The sequence below is a fragment of the Ascidia mentula genome, chromosome 1 (assembly GCF_947561715.1).
Source record: "Ascidia mentula chromosome 1, kaAscMent1.1, whole genome shotgun sequence".
Taxonomy (NCBI): domain Eukaryota; kingdom Metazoa; phylum Chordata; class Ascidiacea; order Phlebobranchia; family Ascidiidae; genus Ascidia; species Ascidia mentula.
The window spans coordinates 4832365-4848585 of NC_138566.1; the positions used below are offsets into that span (position 1 = coordinate 4832365).

The 16221-nt window shown below is 38.1% G+C and overlaps 3 protein-coding genes across 4 annotated transcripts; 2 read left to right on the top strand and 1 right to left on the bottom strand.

The window, feature by feature from the left end:
* Window positions 1-7943: 7943 nt before the first annotated feature.
* LOC145894574 (histone-binding protein RBBP4) lies at window positions 7944-9772 on the bottom strand. The gene is made up of 2 exons (XM_082983198.1): window positions 8765-9772; window positions 7944-8533 (listed from the first exon to the last, which is right to left on the bottom strand). The coding sequence occupies exons 1-2, from the start codon at window positions 9728-9730 to the stop codon at window positions 8204-8206; spliced, it is 1296 nt and encodes a 431-aa protein (XP_082839324.1). The 5' UTR covers window positions 9731-9772; the 3' UTR covers window positions 7944-8203.
* A 630-nt stretch (window positions 9773-10402) lies between these two features.
* Window positions 10403-12209, top strand: LOC145909772 (protein PBDC1-like). 2 transcript variants are annotated; one of them, XM_082997126.1, is made up of 5 exons: window positions 10403-10517; window positions 10604-10663; window positions 10889-11029; window positions 11282-11390; window positions 11838-12209. In XM_082997126.1, the coding sequence occupies exons 1-5, from the start codon at window positions 10485-10487 to the stop codon at window positions 12002-12004; spliced, it is 510 nt and encodes a 169-aa protein (XP_082853252.1). In that variant the 5' UTR covers window positions 10403-10484; the 3' UTR covers window positions 12005-12209. The 2 variants fall into 2 exon arrangements, with proteins under 2 accessions (XP_082853252.1, XP_082853254.1); XM_082997128.1 differs by lacking the exon at window positions 10604-10663 and having other exon boundaries at window positions 10411-10517.
* Window positions 12210-13290: 1081 nt separating this feature from the next.
* Window positions 13291-14837, top strand: LOC145894220 (uncharacterized). Its single transcript, XM_082982772.1, has 3 exons — window positions 13291-13424; window positions 13787-13894; window positions 14600-14837. Exons 1-3 carry the CDS (start codon window positions 13291-13293, stop codon window positions 14835-14837), a joined length of 480 nt encoding a protein of 159 aa, XP_082838898.1.
* Window positions 14838-16221: the final 1384 nt, after the last annotated feature.

The following is a 16221-nucleotide window of genomic DNA, read 5'->3' on the forward strand; positions in this document are numbered from 1 at the left end:
AATACCACGCTTTCAAAAGTCAAATAATTAGCACAAACGTTTCAAAACCCCGAATTGAATTTCAACATTTCGATATTAAGGTAAGTCAAGTCTACAAATGTACTAGTACTGTCCTTACTTAACTAGAATAAGGCAAGTTTTAAGCAAACAATGGTGCAACCTATTTGAAATTCGTTTTTTATTTAGTTGCATACATAGGCGAATAGTCGAGCACATTTGCCCCATTGTAGGCATTTGTAATTTTCCTGAAGGCAACGTCTTGTTTGGAAAATTGTCCACCAGTTTCACAGAAGGTACGCAACAAACACAAGGCCATTGACAATCTTTTGCGCGGTGGACTTGATTTATTTCCACAGCTTTGCGCAGAGGCGATATCGTAGCTGATGAGGTGAATCCGAGGCGCGATTACCCTGTCCTTTTTTCGTGAAAAACTATGGGATGTGGCAATTTTAACGAGTTGTCCGAAGGTTGGCTCTTTCGGTATATGTAATATGAGAAAATCAAATTATAAAAAAACTTATTGATCGTGCAGGTCTGCCGCGCATAGAGCTCGCCCGGGATTTGAACCCGGGATCTGGCTGTTCCGCATGAGGGTTATCGGTTAAAGCGCCAATGTGATTGGATATCTTAAAAATACAATGGTTAGTATCAATAATGCCGGCACGTGCAGTATTATTGTACGTTCCATACTGCGATGACGACAGTAGTATTGCGCAGGCGAAAAGCAACAAAATAATATACTAATACAGGCCCTGCATTATTTTTCTAACTGCAGGGCCCGCATTTACCAGGAACGGAATCGTGCCCTGTATGACGTTTGCAGCAAAGAGCTTACTTAACAGCAAATACTACCAAGAGTAATTACGTTGTAACGCTCAACAGCTGTGAGAAAACACTTCAGATCAGCAATTCTATTTCCGACGCCTCCAAGGAGCTGGAACTTCCAACAGATGCTTTTACTCGCACGACACCACCCCTTTGTACAAGTGGCGTTGCTCGGTCAACCAGCCACCTGTTCAAATTAAACAAAGGTTTGGACTACGAAAAAATTATGATGTTGTGATGAATTGCGAAATACGACACATGCGTACCCTCCCACGTATGTTCCAACTTCTCGCAGATGGTTTGACGCTTGAATTAAACAGTTAATAGTTCGATAAGTGCAAATTTAAATGTTTAATCGTAAACAGAGACGTTTCTCGTCATGACTTGCAACTTGTTTACGGGTGTCTATAAATTCAGCACTCGCTCAGAGGCGCCAGTGCTTTCAATGGCAATGGGAGCTTGTATTTGTCAAATATTCTAATATCTATAAAACCTCAATATATAATTACCTGCATGTTACCTGTGTTGCAATACGTGCAGAAATATTAAGGAATGCTTTTCTCAAACTGTTTAGTAGCACTGCTGTTGCTTACATCATTGTGCAATGCTGATGATGTAGAAGATGGAACGGTCTTCGTCGTAGGACTTTTGCCCGATCCTGTTTACGAAAGAGTGAGTGATAAATTTCCATAATTGAAACTGTAAAGATGATGCTTAGGACTTTATATTGAATCCTGTTATAAGTAAATGATCCAGAAATTCAGTGACCACTTCATAGTTTAGATATATTAACACACTTATGATCAAAAAATCATTGTAAATTGAATAACCTTATTTTATATATTGCATGCTTCCATAGCTTTTGCTAAATCAATGGTCCCGTTAACATATACAATTAGACATTTTAGGGATTATAGAACCAAGGTTGGAAATGTTTGGTTTGGTTAAGCGTTCTTCCGAAAACTTTCGAAACATTTCAACATAAATCTTAAACAAAAAGAACAATTGAGGTGTTTTTTAATGAGCACTATCGCTTAGGTGTAACACTCGCTGGAGAAAATTCGTATGTTAAACACAGCACATTTGAAAACAGTTAACATTTAAAGAATGGAAGCAATACAATCATTAACTTTCCATTCAAGGTTTCGCGGCGAGTAAATTTACGTTTTAAACACAAGCCAATTTAATTGATTTAAACACAAGCCAATTTAATTGCAATTCTGAAAATTGCTTTGGTATTTGGTGTTTTTTTTATATTTAATTTCTGATTCAAATAATCTAATACTTAGAGTAAACACGTAAAAAATGTTTTGTTTGAATACAAATAATGACGATCCCGGAATGATTCTTTTTGTTTGTCGATAACTATCAGAGAATAAAAACCTTTAGTTCACTCTTGAAATTTGTTAGATCGCAATGTTTAAAACAAAAACAGCATCATTTGTCAACAACATGTGTTTCTTGGATTTTTAGAATAAATTAAAAATGAATAAACTATATGCGATATCAGTAAACCTAATACATCTGATAGCTGTGATTGCCAATTGATGGCCTGCGCAGTGGGACGGTCCTGCCTTGTCATTCGAAAGCAATGTATTAATTTATTTGCGTTCAATTAGTTTTTTGTACGAGTGTTTGTTTATTTCTCAGGCAAACGTGACGTGGCCAGTTGCTCCTCCCACAGTCAACGACCTCCACAACATCAAGGTCACCATCACAAACATTGGTGACGCGGATGATGACGTTGGTTTCCACACATACTTTCCCGATTACGCCGAAATGACATCATTCACCATGCACACAGAGGGCGTTGCTTACGAGGCAAAGAAAACCAACCGCAAGGTGGCGCAAAACGTGCTCGATCAAGCGAAGACAGGTGGTCACGTGGCTGCGGTGCATTTCCCAAAGAAACTGCCTGGTAACTTGACTTACTTAAAGTGCATGTGACACGGTCATGGCAACTTTGCGTAAAACTAAAGATAAATCCACAACAAACATATTTCCAACGTTTTTCGGTTCTGCGTCAACTAAAAAATGTACAAAAATGCACAAAAAGCAACGGCAACCAAAATTCGTACCTTTTTCGCTGTAGCGAATTTGTATTATTGGCAGATATCGAATAGTTTCAAACTTATAGGAAAATCCACAAATTACGTTACCTCAAATGTCAGGACAAGGTTTTACATCAAACAAAAATGTGTCATTTAGACGTCTCAAACCAAAGGCTTATTTGTCCCTGATTATAGGAAGACCAAAGGGTATAGCAGCAACGACACTACTCTGTACTTCGATAAGACGGAGATGGTGCGTTTCTTTGCTCAGTGACATTACATGGCGTCATTTTGGGTGTGATGTCATAACTTCAAGCTCACCTTTGTGTTGACTTTAATTTAATGATTCCAACATTTCCAGTGATGTGTTGCATAATCAGCTGATTTGGTCGGGTTTTGTCGGCGGTCTTTGCCAGCCTCAAAATTCAACTTATATCTTTAGCTGTGAGTTGACAAACAGGCAATAATTAATTGTCTCAGTCGTATTTTCAAAATTCCATGCATTACGTTATGAAAGCCTTAACCACTAGAACACCCCTTCCCAGTAACTGTGTTACTACTAGGGAAGGAAATAAGTCGAAACAGCGGTCATCTGTCTGCAGCTCAAATTAAGATCAAAATCCGTTTGTTGCAATTGTTCACTTGTTGTGCCTAGTTTAATGCAAAACTATATCAAAACAGTTTTACAAAATTTTCTCGCACGGCCAAAGCGCCTTCTATGACGTCACGCAACAAAAATTTCGCTTTCGCGCGATTTCGTTCGCAACGGTTTAAACGCAACTTTGATCAGCTGTATCTCAGAAACCAGTGGCCGTATCAGGCTACTTTTTTTATAAAATGATGACCATCTCTTAGTTTAATTATCAGTATGTTTTATTTTTCCGTGTCACATGCACTTTATTCTTCCTGATTAATTGTAAGCCAAAAACCCGTAGTTTGTCTGCGTTAGGTGGTGAATTGGTAAAAGTATAACAACGCGCCCCTTACTGACTGAGCAAAACCGGAAGCTGTAATTTGTGCGTGAACAGCAGGCAAACATATTGCTACTGTGGAAGCGATGAAGAAAGGAATGTTTGTGATTATGTCTAAAAACTATATTGTGTGCAGGGGGCACCTGAACATTTATACGTATTTGTATTGGGGATAGGGGATGCGTTATTGTTATGTTAGATTTGGGTCTAACTACAAAATCAAGCAGATATACTTAAGATAAATCTGATAGACATAAGTTATTACTGTGGTTTTAGTATCGCGTACAATAAACCCTGGGTAAAAACCCTTATTAGTTACACCACGAATATTCATGCCATTTTGCCTTAACTTTTTAGATGTCTTCAATTACCAAATCCAGACAACAGAAAACTCGGTTCACATCAAAGGTAACAAGGAAATCACCTTCAACATCGAGTACAAGGAAACACTGCAGGATATGATCGACTCCGGGGTGAAAGTTCAAAACCGGGCCCAGGTCGTTTTTGATCTTTTCGGCTCCACAGTAGAAAACATGGTGGGTGAGGTATCGTCACCCAACTACCCCCATCCTTACCCCAACTCAGCCGACATAGCTTGGTTGGTTCGAGTACCTGACGATAATATCGTTGAGTTAAGTATCGTCGATATCGATATTGAGGAGTGTTGTGATCGCCTCACAATTTATGAGGGTAGTTCTTTCCATGGCCAAGTTATCGCCAGTTTATCAGGCAACATGGCCGATCAAAATAACTTGACGATATTCCATTCGACTAGTAGTAGCATGTCACTACACTTATTGTCAGACTGTTCTGATGCCAGTAGTGGGTTTAAAGCTGTGACGTCTGTTGGTGTTATAAGTTCGACCACCAAAAGTCCACTGCCCATAACCTCCACTCTGCCCGACCCGCCTGCTACAACTACCACATTTCCACAAGAAATTGTCAACACAACTTATCCAGTTAACAATGGCAATTGTGATGGTTACGAATATTTATATCCCAGTGTTACCGGTGGTTACTATTATCTTTCATCACCCAATTATCCCCAACCTTACCATAACAACATAGATTGTAATTGGGAAATTTACGCACCTTACCCTTACGGATCGATATCTCTAAAAGTTCTAACATTGGATTTGGAAAGTGGTTACGACTATGTTTATTTCTATGGTCGAAGTTATGATATCATTGCATACTTAACTGGATCTTTATATTCCTCTGAGCCCATTCTTTCACAAGGCCTGATGGAGGTTAATTTTAGAACTGATTCCTCTGTGTCTAAAAGTGGTTTTAATTTCCAATACGAAATTGTTTCCACTCCGCACTGCAACCAAACTAAACACTTGATCGCTTTGACAGAATATAATGATATTATGTCTTTGAACTATCCTAAAGATTATTATAATTACCTTTACTGCACTTGGAGTATCCATTCTTCGTCTCCTGGAAATGTAATTGAAGTTTACATAGTTGATTTTTCCATTGATATCTATGAAGACAATTTAGTTTTTTACGATGGACCTTCACAATATTATGAAAGAATCGCTTATGCCTTTCAATCTGGAAGTTTCATATATTCCAAAAGTGAAGATCTTTATATCGCGTTTAAAACAGACCCTTATTCAAGTGGTAATTATGGTTTTCATCTTACATACAGGAGTGTTTATGGAACGGGTCAAACACTTCCCAGTTATGAAGACCCGACTTACAACAATACAAATGTTGCCTGTGACACCGGTCTTTATATGGATGTTGATCCTTACACATACTCTTACATATATTCACCCAACTATCCACATCTGTACGCAAACGACACCACGTGTACCTGGTACATCCAAACCACGTACCCAGGGCATGGGGTTCAAATTGAGGTCAACGATGCTCTGTTGCTTTCTGATTGGTTATACATATATGAAGGTTGGGAAGATTATGACAATAATTGGAGTGTTTATGGTAACATGTTCCAACGATTTTTTTCTAAGTCACCCCAGGTTAAAGTGGTTTTGCAATCATATAACACAGACAAAGCAAATAAATTTCTTTTTCTTGTGAAATCTGCTCCGATTCCAGCTTGTGTTGAAGGACAAATTCTTGATATTTATTCTGGTTTTTCCTATTTAACTTCCCCAAATTATCCAAACGGTTATTACAATCAAATGCACTGCTCTTGGACAATACACAGTCACAACGAATACTATATTTTTCTTGAAGTTATTAACCTGGACATAGCATACGATTGGATTTCTATATATGATGGACCTTCTTATTATTACTATCTCATCGCCAGTTTATCGACCGATCAACAAGATTCCCCGTGGTACTCAACGGGTTACTACATGTACGTAATGTTTGACACTTCCTACTATTATCAAACCAGCATCGGATTCCAGTTCCGATATTCAACCACAAGCAACCAAACAAACGATCCGACCGATATGCAACAAGATTGTTCCATTATTCATCATATCTCCCTTTCGAACGGAACGATAACTTCAAACAACTATCCTGGTGATTATGCAAACAACACGACTGAATGTTGGATCTTTGATAGTGGTTATGGAATCGTGGATTTGCATTTTGACGAATTTTACTTAGACTATAATGATCAGTTGACTCTGTACTCGGGAAATCGATATGTTGATAGATATTACGACAGCTACTATCCATATAACCCTAGATATTATGGTTACGGTTTGTGGATGCAGTTTAACACTGATTCCTCCAACTCCGAAGGTGGTTTCAGCATTGACTATGTGTTGAGTTATTAGAAAAACAAAAATTTTATGTGAGTTTCAGCTTTATTCTTTACGTTAGCAATCGTCTGGTGTTAAGCTTTCACAAAAATGCTGTTTTCTTTTAAATAGCGTCGACAAATTTCGTGTAATTTTTGCAATAAGGTATAGTGGGCTAAGATCTTAATTAAATTGCCTAATGCATTCACATTACGGTAATTTATTACAATCTGGTAGTGCGTGATTGCCATCATCTAATATATTACTTGTTTCATTTTGGTGGGTGGGGAATGAAGGAGATAATAGTGATGGTGATTCATTCATTTCGTTGTGTGCATTTCTGTGTGTTTGTGATAATAAACAAATCTGGTAGTGGGAAACAAAATAGAAAACCTATATTGAAGTTTTAATGCGAAACGGACTGTGTATTTATCGCTATAGATCAGGGGCGGAGCTAGGAGGGGCAAACGTGGCGTCCGCCAAAATTTGTGGATCCGCTCCTGCTGCAGGTTGGTAGGCGTACGAGGCTATATTGACGAAGAGCAGTTCTGTTTGGGTAGAGAAGTGTGCAAACGTGTTTACTTCTTAGCGCCGTGGCCTCATTTATGAAAAATTACCTAGTTCAGTCTCCTATTCAGTCAGCTACTCGAAAACAATTTTCGCTTCTCAACTGGACCTGTTTCGTCTCTTTTATAAAACTGTTACAAAATTTGCACAATGATGGCGAAAAAATAAACGAATCTTGAATCTCGCGTATTGTTGCTGGGGACTATAGTTCTTGCCCATGGCCGTACACAGTCACCAGCAGTACTATATATGGTGAGACCTGATTAGTAGAAACAGTGCGCTCTGTCTGCTGCTGCTCTTTGATCATTATGATGCATTTGCTTCCGAAGAGAATATATCCGATATATTTGTCGCACATTTTGTTGAAGTTCTTCCTCGCAAAACAACGTTTAAAAACATTGGGGAATCACAGCGGTCTTTTTTTCAAAAAGTTTTTGTTTGGGAGGAGACTCGATAGCCTTTATGTTTTCATCAATGTCCATGCCATTATATTTCTCTTGTGTGTTGTTCGTCTACGCAGTTGTTTTTTTCGCGCAAAATATACATGATTTAATGTTTTGTTGTCCAAGTAAGGCGAGGTTTATTATCAAGAGATTGAAGAGCTGAAAATGTGACACGTGTAAATGTTATTCACATTCTCCACGTTGCGAATAACTTATCTGAACCGAACGACAATTTACTGCAATTTTTACAACTTAAATATTCGATGCCCTGCTTTACCATAGCCAAATACTAAATTTCACTCCAGGTATGCCTCATGGCTCATGCAACGTAGAACTTATGCCACTGAAGTTGAATTGACATTCCTAGATGCTTGTTTATTATGAAAACACAATACGTAGAAAGAATCAAATACCATGAATCAACAGGTCGAGGAACAGCAATTTTGAAACCATTGTCAAGTCAGCAAAACTGCGACTACAAGAACTTTTCATCAGTAGTTTCCTATGTACAACCTTGAATAACTATTTTCAGGAGAAATGTAGAAACAGTATTTGTACAACAACATGGTCAATGTCTGCACTGTTTTCATTGGAGAATGTGTGGCAGTCTTTATTTATGAAGCATTTTGCTCCAATTCAGCGGCACCCGCTGAAGAACTGCAAGGCTCCGGTTCCTCGTCGTTGTAAATATTCTCAGCCATCTGCCACACTTGCATGATATTGTCCTCTGACACGGAACAAGCCACCCAAGGCTCATTGGGGTTCCAGGAGAAGTCTGAAATCTTTGCTGTGTGTCCTCCATGCACAAAGAGCAACTCGGGAGGACCATCCTCCGCATCTTCCGCACTCTGTTCCTCCCCGATCTTACTGAGATCCCACACATTTAGTCGGCGGTCCGTGCCGCTCGAGGCAAGAATGGTTTCATTGTGAGGAGACCATTGAACCTGTAGAAAACATTTATATCATGTTATTGCACATTCATACATCTCTATTTAAAGTTTGTAGCAAAAAAGCCCTTGCTAATTACTAAAGGTTAGAATAATACATATGGTTTTAAACTATGTCCTTTTCGTCAGCACAAATATATATATATATACACATATATATATATACATGTCCCATTGTGTTGTACACATTGCGTGGAAATTAAAAAAAAAATAATGTTAATTTAATACCTGGAAAATCTCATCCTTGTGTGACTCAAATGAATGCAGCTTCAACTTCAGATTCCTTAAATCCCAAAGTGCAACAGTTTTGTCAGCCGACCCAGTAGCCAAAATGAACTCACTGTACGGATTGAATGACAGGCAGTTTACTTCAGCTGTATGTGCGTCCACTGTGTGGCTCGGCTTGGTGCAAACGTTGGACCTGGTGTCCCAGATCATCAGCTTTTGGTCATCTGCGACAGAACCAAACAAACTCTCATGCAGAAGATGCCAGGAGACATCTTCCACCACAGCAGTGTGACCAGTGTAGACATTTTTTGCATCAAGAATTCGACCTTCCCTAGGAGTGCTGCCAACATCCCACAGACATATGGTATGATCATCTGAAGCACTGAGCAAATGACCACTAAGATTTGGGTTCCATGACAAGCCATAACCTTCCTTCTGATGACCACGAAGCCTTAAATCTGGACAGCATTCCCCATTCGGATCTGGTTTGCTCGGATGCTTTGTATAATCAAAAACAAGGACATCGCTTGATGGTGTTTTGGTGCCAATTATGCAAGGATTTTGGGGCATGTATCTTGCTCGGTTGACTTCACCTTCATGGTTAATCTTGATTTCGATTTCAATTTTTCCACTAACGGAACCAAAACCACCGAACTCTCCGCGTTCACTGTCATAATGTGAGGCGTCAAACTGAGCATCATCTGTGGGCAGTTGGACACTTGCGATGATCATGTGATTCTGTTCATCAGAGGTGTGTGTGCCAAGTATTAGGCGATGCACTGTGTAATCTTTTCCTTCAGGCTTAATGACATCAGGAAGCCACTGACATGTTAAACTTGGCCACTCCAGGGCATGCGTCATTACCAAGTCATACAGAAATGGTGTGTTTTTCTTCCATATTTTGTACTCCTCGTTGATAACCCTTTCCTCAACAGCGTCATCATAATTTCCATCTTTTTCTCCCATTTTAAAAATTTTGGAAAAAAAAAATTCAAACCTAAATAAGATGTAACTATCAAAGAAAGACATAAAAAAGCACATAAAAGAACAAGATTTATACTGGGTCTTTAGGTACGCTTTCTATATATGAATAACAAACAGATAATCCAAGTATATTTGTTCAATTAAATTCTTACAAATTAATAATTAAAACTTCTGAAGTGAACGACACGCTTTATTTAGCTTAGTTTAGCAAATAACTTTCGCTTCTTTGGCATATTTAATTACATTGCTTTCTGTTAAATAAACTAATACAAACACTTGCCAAAAACATAAACTACAAAGAATGCAATAAAACAAAACTAAAAACAGATATTAATCATGCCCAAAATCTTCAACAAACTTTCTAATTCCAGTCTTATTTTACTTCACAAAAGTTCGCAGTTGGACGAGACTTTCCCGCGAGGTTTCTTTCATTTGCGTCACTGAAAATCCCATGAGCTGAATCTTAACACTCCCGAACATAACTGCAAATAAAAATTTGTTTGCCAATCAAAGGACACGTGTGCGACAAATAAAATTATTGAAATCAAAAAGCAAAATGCATCACATTTTTTTATAGTACAATTGACATTTTGAAAGTGGAATGTCAAAGCTACTTTTCTTCTGTCGTAAATCCAATGCTTGTATTTTCAGTCTTTCATGTGCACACGTTTGTCTTTTGATCAACTTCACAAACCTTTGGTGCCATGGTGGTGAAGGATTATTGTGTGTAAAGATAATGGCAACTGAAGCAGACAAATACACCAATAGTGTACGTATATCGAAAAATTTTACTGGCCTTTTGCAAAACGTAAAATACAGTATGATTGGTAAATGCAGTTTTATTTTTCAACACAGGAAACTTTGGAACAGGCTTGGGCTTTCAGAGCTATTGACGATGCCGAGCTGCATTATAATGTACGTAAAATTGGTTTTATGATGATGCTTTCCAAAGTATTTTTCTTAATTTGTTTATTAATTCTACATGAACAGCATGTTTCATCAGTCCCAATTGTGTGTGTTTTTCATCTGCATTAGTGGATTGTGTAGTAACTATCTTAAATAAGATCAAGATTTTACTTTTTAATCCTCACCTTCTACATTTTAATGTACAAGATTGTCATTTAAAAGTTTTGCTTTTAGTTGATAACATCAGTGGATCCAGAATTTCTCAAACTATCCGAAAGAGATGATGAGGTCTACAATGTTTTTCGACAAAGTTTTCCTGACTTTGATGTGAACATTTTAGATGAGGAAGCATTGAAAAGTGAACAAGCTAAGAAGGTTTAAATTAAGCAACCTTTTTAGACGTGCCATGTTATTGTACAAAAATATTATTTTTCTGTAACCGATGGAGTTACTTACATTCAAAGTTTTCTGAGTTGACTTTTGTCAGCTAGGATCCCTCTGGTTCATTGTGCAGTGACTGCTTTTAAATATTTTGCTGCATTTATTTTTGTGTAACTTCGTTACAAACGGAATTAAATTAGAATGGCAATGATCAAAACTCATGTTTTAAACTTTACCTATTTACAGAGTTGGAGGGAATTCTGCAATAAGTTTCAGAACATGACTGATTTTAACTATGGAAGCATGCTGCGAATTAACCCAATGCATGACTACACTGAAGTCAACACCACCTTTGGTAAATAGTTTTAATATATTAATTTATATCATGCTGTTTTGCTGTTAAGAGTCACTTGAAAGTTGTGTGTGTGAAATTTCAATTGAAAGCTATGAAATTTGAGATCCTATTAAAGTAGGATTTACAAATTTGATTTTATTACCATATGCTTATCATTGCCAACCAGGCTGATTTCAGGAAGTATTTGTGCATTAACCACACAATTCACAAGGTTGAACAACATATGAATTGTTACAGAATTGTTGGTAAAAAAATAATTTGCCCAGTGACACCTTGCAAAGTTTAGCTTTGACTCAAGGAAAAGTTGCCAACCTCAAAATAAGACAGACTTTAAATTGAAGTCTTTGATACAAATAAGGTTTTCCATAAAAGATATATTTCACAAAACACATGTACAATTTCACTGCCTTTGAAGTGAACACCCGCCATAAAGGTTACTTTTTTCAGCCACTCGGATCCAATTCCAGGCCATTGAAATCGCTCGGAATCGTGAGGGAATCACCAAGCGCCTTTACGACAAAGCAATTGCCGAAAGAAGAACGAAGAATTCGTCGAAAACCCCCGAATTAGACAATTTAACAGCGGAAACCGCTCAAGTATCTGTTTCATCGTAGCATTATCTTTTATGTTCCAAGTTTCAAATTCTTTTACACCCTTCTTCGGCTATGTTTTTAGATAGTGCCACCATTTCCCAACAAATACCTTTCAAACTTTTGTGCCGTGTTTTACAAGCACTGGTCACACTCAGAAACGTTTTTCTTGTATGTACTTGACGAAGCGGACACGTTTCAACTGGAATATCTTCTGTTTTTACCTTCGGTGGCAAGTTGAAAAAAACAAACGCCGGAATGACTGAAACGCGTGGTCCTTGTCAGGCGTAAATTCGAAGTCAATCCTTAATGAAGTTGTTCGGGTTTTATGAGATAAAATATTTTGATATCCATTTAACATTTCAACAGCTTTTTATGCTCGGAAACTGTACATTGATCGTTGGAAGTACAATTGGAGCACGTTATACGTATCTAAACATACCTAACGTTTTCCGTGATAAAAACAAAACACGACGGCAGGTTCGAGGCGCTGGCGCATACTTCGTAGAGGTTAATTCAGTGTCCACAAGGATAGATGAATGTCAATAAATTGAACAGTGTAATCGCAGTCCAGGGATGGATCTACAAGAATATGACACTGAAACAAGGGTTCCGGTGGCAGAAAACGGTTTTCTTAACTTGGATTTTTTTTCAACACTATAGCTTGCTGGCCCACAACGTGTTTATGGATAGTGAATGCGGTGTAAATGGAAAATGTATCTAACATTGGCTAGTATCTAGCAACCATACCTTACTTTCTCGAGGTTTGACATGCAGCGATTGTTGATGTCTGTTGCAATCTCTTGCATCACACTTTTATGGCAATATTTCTTTAATATTTTTTGTGATTATTGATCAAAAAGCTTTTACAATTACTTATGATTAGCTTGAATAAGCATTGTGTAACAACAAAATGTAATGCACAACATTTAACTGAATGTAAAGTCACACTCTAGTATAAGGGTAAACGTACATCCGGATAAAGTTAAAAACATATAATTAAAACACACCGTGTTTGTGCTGCAGTAAAGTAAATAAAACCACAGCTGAAGTTTATAACGCCAGCAAGCACTCCCCCACACCTTATGTACATGTCTTGTATATTCCATCGCTTCGCACTTGATAGACAGCTGAGTTGATAATCTCTCGCCCGCCTATAAACTTTTCCATTATGACACGATCAATTGGCAATGGGAGTGAATGTCAAGTTCGTGATACCAGGAAAAACATGGCACACTCAGTAAAGATAAGCGTGCGAAACGGGCTTCGAATATCCGAGGCGGCAGCATCAGAGGTGGCGGTGCACAAGTATGTCTGCTGAAAGCAGAGACAGTGTTTCGGAAAAAGAACCACTCTGTGACACCACACGAGGGGAAAAGCTGCATCAAGAGTGGCCGGTGTTCAAGCAAGGTGTCAACTTCAAGTTTCCAAATATTAAAAAGAGGTGCGAGTTTAAAACGCCACGCCGAACCGTGTCAGAACGGACTATAGGCTGGTAAGCGCCAGAAAGTAGTCTAACCTTCCAAACAAAAATACTTGGATGGACATAAGTATACAATATGGTCTCCAGAAATGTTATTTGTAGGTCGTATAGTGTGGCAACAAGCCTGTTTAATGTCAGCTAATTGCCTTATTAATACACCTAACACTTACAGTAAATTAATGAATTATTTTATCACACAATTTGGCTGTTACATCTAGCAAAGACATAGCCTACGAAACCATCGCGTAATGTTGAGTTTATATACGTCAAACTAATATAGCTATTTGTATTGAACAAAGTCCATCCTATGTTGTTTTGAGCAGTAAAGCTGTTGGATCACATCCACAACATCGCAAAGCTGAGTCGAATCGGGGAAGAGCTTTGTCGGAATCAACCGCACAGCTAAAGGAATACCAGCCATTGGTTAATAAGTACGTGTCTAACAACGCGCATCTTCGAACAATTAGTTCTAAGTCAGCAATTTAACTCATAACAATTTCGTGCATGGAGCGCACAGGTTTGGCCCTTGGCCCACCATATTCAACACCCAGGGCCATTAAGAGAAAGATATGTGGCTGGGATCTTTTTTTTTATGGAAATCATGTGTAATTGTAGGCGGAACTTCGGCGTTTAGAATAGGAATCCCTTCGTTTCAAAGTAAACACTTGTTCTTTTGCTGGTCCTCTTTTGCTTACCATGGGCCCCAGACTAGTTTGGTCATTAGTTCGCTACACCCCTTTCCGTGGGGCTTGCCACAACTTACTTTGGGATTGAGTGCCCTTTTAGAATCACATACGCGCCGTATTTCATTCATTTGCTGTTCTTGCTTTACGGTGGTCATGATTCTTAAAATGTTTCCAGTTATTGCACATCTTTCTGATAATAATAAGGAATTTATTGAACCTCCACTGTTTCGATAGTCGAAAGCAAATTTACTTTGTGTATTGAACTTTTTCTTTAACCCAACAAAACACAGAAGACTGATCTACCGCATACAAACATACAGTTGATGGAAATTGATGACTTCTATATTTCCCTGATTCCCTTATCCGGGTTACTAATCTCCGTAGAAACATGCAACTAAAAAAGGTTTTAAATCAGATAGAAAAAATGCTGAATCATGTTTCCCTTCCCAGAGACAACAGGGGTGGCGAGTTAGGGGAACCTTCCACAAGCAGCCCCAAAAGCACTCTACCACCAATGGTACTTCCCTCTCTAATGCAATCTAAACCGTTCGACTTCCACAAGATCAACGCAGCCAAAGAGCGCCAGCCCACTCTCGACCCGTTCCACTTCAGCAATCCCAAGGCGATACGCAGGCGGACTGATATTGAGAGAAGAAACATATCCAGACATTCGTCGTTTGAACATTAACATTAGATGGTGTCGTTGGCATACAGTGTATTGTAGAATGTTGGTGTATAATATTTTGATTTTTTGAACACAATTGGGAAAGGCTATGGAATAATTTATTTTGATTTGTGACAAATAACTTTCTGGTGAAGTAAACCTAAAACACGTTTTGAATAATTATGTTAAAAGAACACTTTATAATTTTTATACATCCTTGGTGACGGGTTCACATAATTTTAGTTTCAAAGGTGGATTTTTAATGATCATTCCATTAGTGGGGTCGCTTGCTTTTACTGTCTCCCAAGTAGTCCTTCTTGGGCTGTCTTTAATTCCCTTTGCATTTCTAACACGGAGGAGCCACGATGTAAAAAGTGTTGAAATTCGACTTGGAGTACTGACCACCATATGTGTGGTCACCGATCTTTTAGTTCTGATGTTGGTGGCTTTTATTCGAGCTAACTTTCTCGACTGGGCGTCGATTTCATTTATCGCGACGCTGAATTGTTACAACTCGCTGATAAACACCATATGCGTGTTGCTTTCTGCACGAGACCGACGAGAACGATTTCTGTTGCCAAAGAAAGCAAAGGTTCGACCCGCTGACCGTTCAAAACCAAATGAGGAAGTTCCACAACTTGTAGAAGACAAAAACGAAACTAGCACAGTGTGATTGCTTGTGTTTATCGCAACCTGATGTGTTTTTTGGGGAAATTTTAGAAACTGTTGACTTTTTTTAGCGAAGCAGTGCATTAGAATTATATTTTAAAAGATAATAGAATTATTACACGTAAAGAATCTTAAAAAAACTGTTTTCTTCTGCTTTATGTGGCAGTTTGAGCAATATCCATTTTTTATTTCCAAAAAACATTGGGCAAAAAATGTCAAATTTTGGCACCGAACCAGTTTGTCTGTTTGAATAATTTTGATGGTGGTATTTTAATGTTGGGAAGTTACAATTAAATTGTACACTCGATCTAGTTCCATTAATTCAACTTGTGTGTGTGCGTTGGATGGTTGTTGTAGTGAAGGTTATTCGCCCCGTATGCATGGTTTGTACGGAGAATAAAACTTGTATAGAATATCCAAGCGTGTGAGTTTTAGATTACAAAAGTTAACCGATAGGGCACTTACCATTGCTAATGATGTTATATACTAACATTTCGCGAACTGCTCTCGTCGAAATGGTATTGTTTTAACGAGATGGGGTTCATATTATTGCAGTTCAGCAATTTAGCATTTTCAGTGATACAATTACAAGACGAAGAAGTGCTGGTGTCAATAATATTTTCCTATTTTTGCCCCAAAAAGTATTGCGATACTTTCTCTTTTTATTATTTGTCGTAAGTAAATATTTAAATTTGCACAACATTAACAAAAACAACAATAAATCGTTATAACCAATTGC

Bases quoted from the DNA above. Each gene is read 5' to 3' on its own strand.
- LOC145894574 (XM_082983198.1), bottom strand. From the start codon at position 9,730: ATGGGAGAAAAAGATGGAAATTATGATGACGCTGTTGAGGAAAGGGTT. The intron at 8,534-8,764 runs GTATTAAATTAA...TGTTTTCTACAG, and splicing joins ACAAGGATGAGATTTTCCAG to GTTCAATGGTCTCCTCACAA.
- LOC145894220 (XM_082982772.1), top strand. From the start codon at position 13,291: ATGTCTGCTGAAAGCAGAGACAGTGTTTCGGAAAAAGAACCACTCTGT. The intron at 13,425-13,786 runs GTGCGAGTTTAA...TGTTTTGAGCAG, and splicing joins TTTCCAAATATTAAAAAGAG to TAAAGCTGTTGGATCACATC. The intron at 13,895-14,599 runs GTACGTGTCTAA...TTCCCTTCCCAG, and splicing joins TACCAGCCATTGGTTAATAA to AGACAACAGGGGTGGCGAGT.
- LOC145909772 (XM_082997126.1), top strand. From the start codon at position 10,485: ATGGCAACTGAAGCAGACAAATACACCAATAGT. The intron at 10,518-10,603 runs GTACGTATATCG...TTTTCAACACAG, and splicing joins CAGACAAATACACCAATAGT to GAAACTTTGGAACAGGCTTG. The intron at 11,391-11,837 runs GTAAATAGTTTT...TACTTTTTTCAG, and splicing joins TGAAGTCAACACCACCTTTG to CCACTCGGATCCAATTCCAG.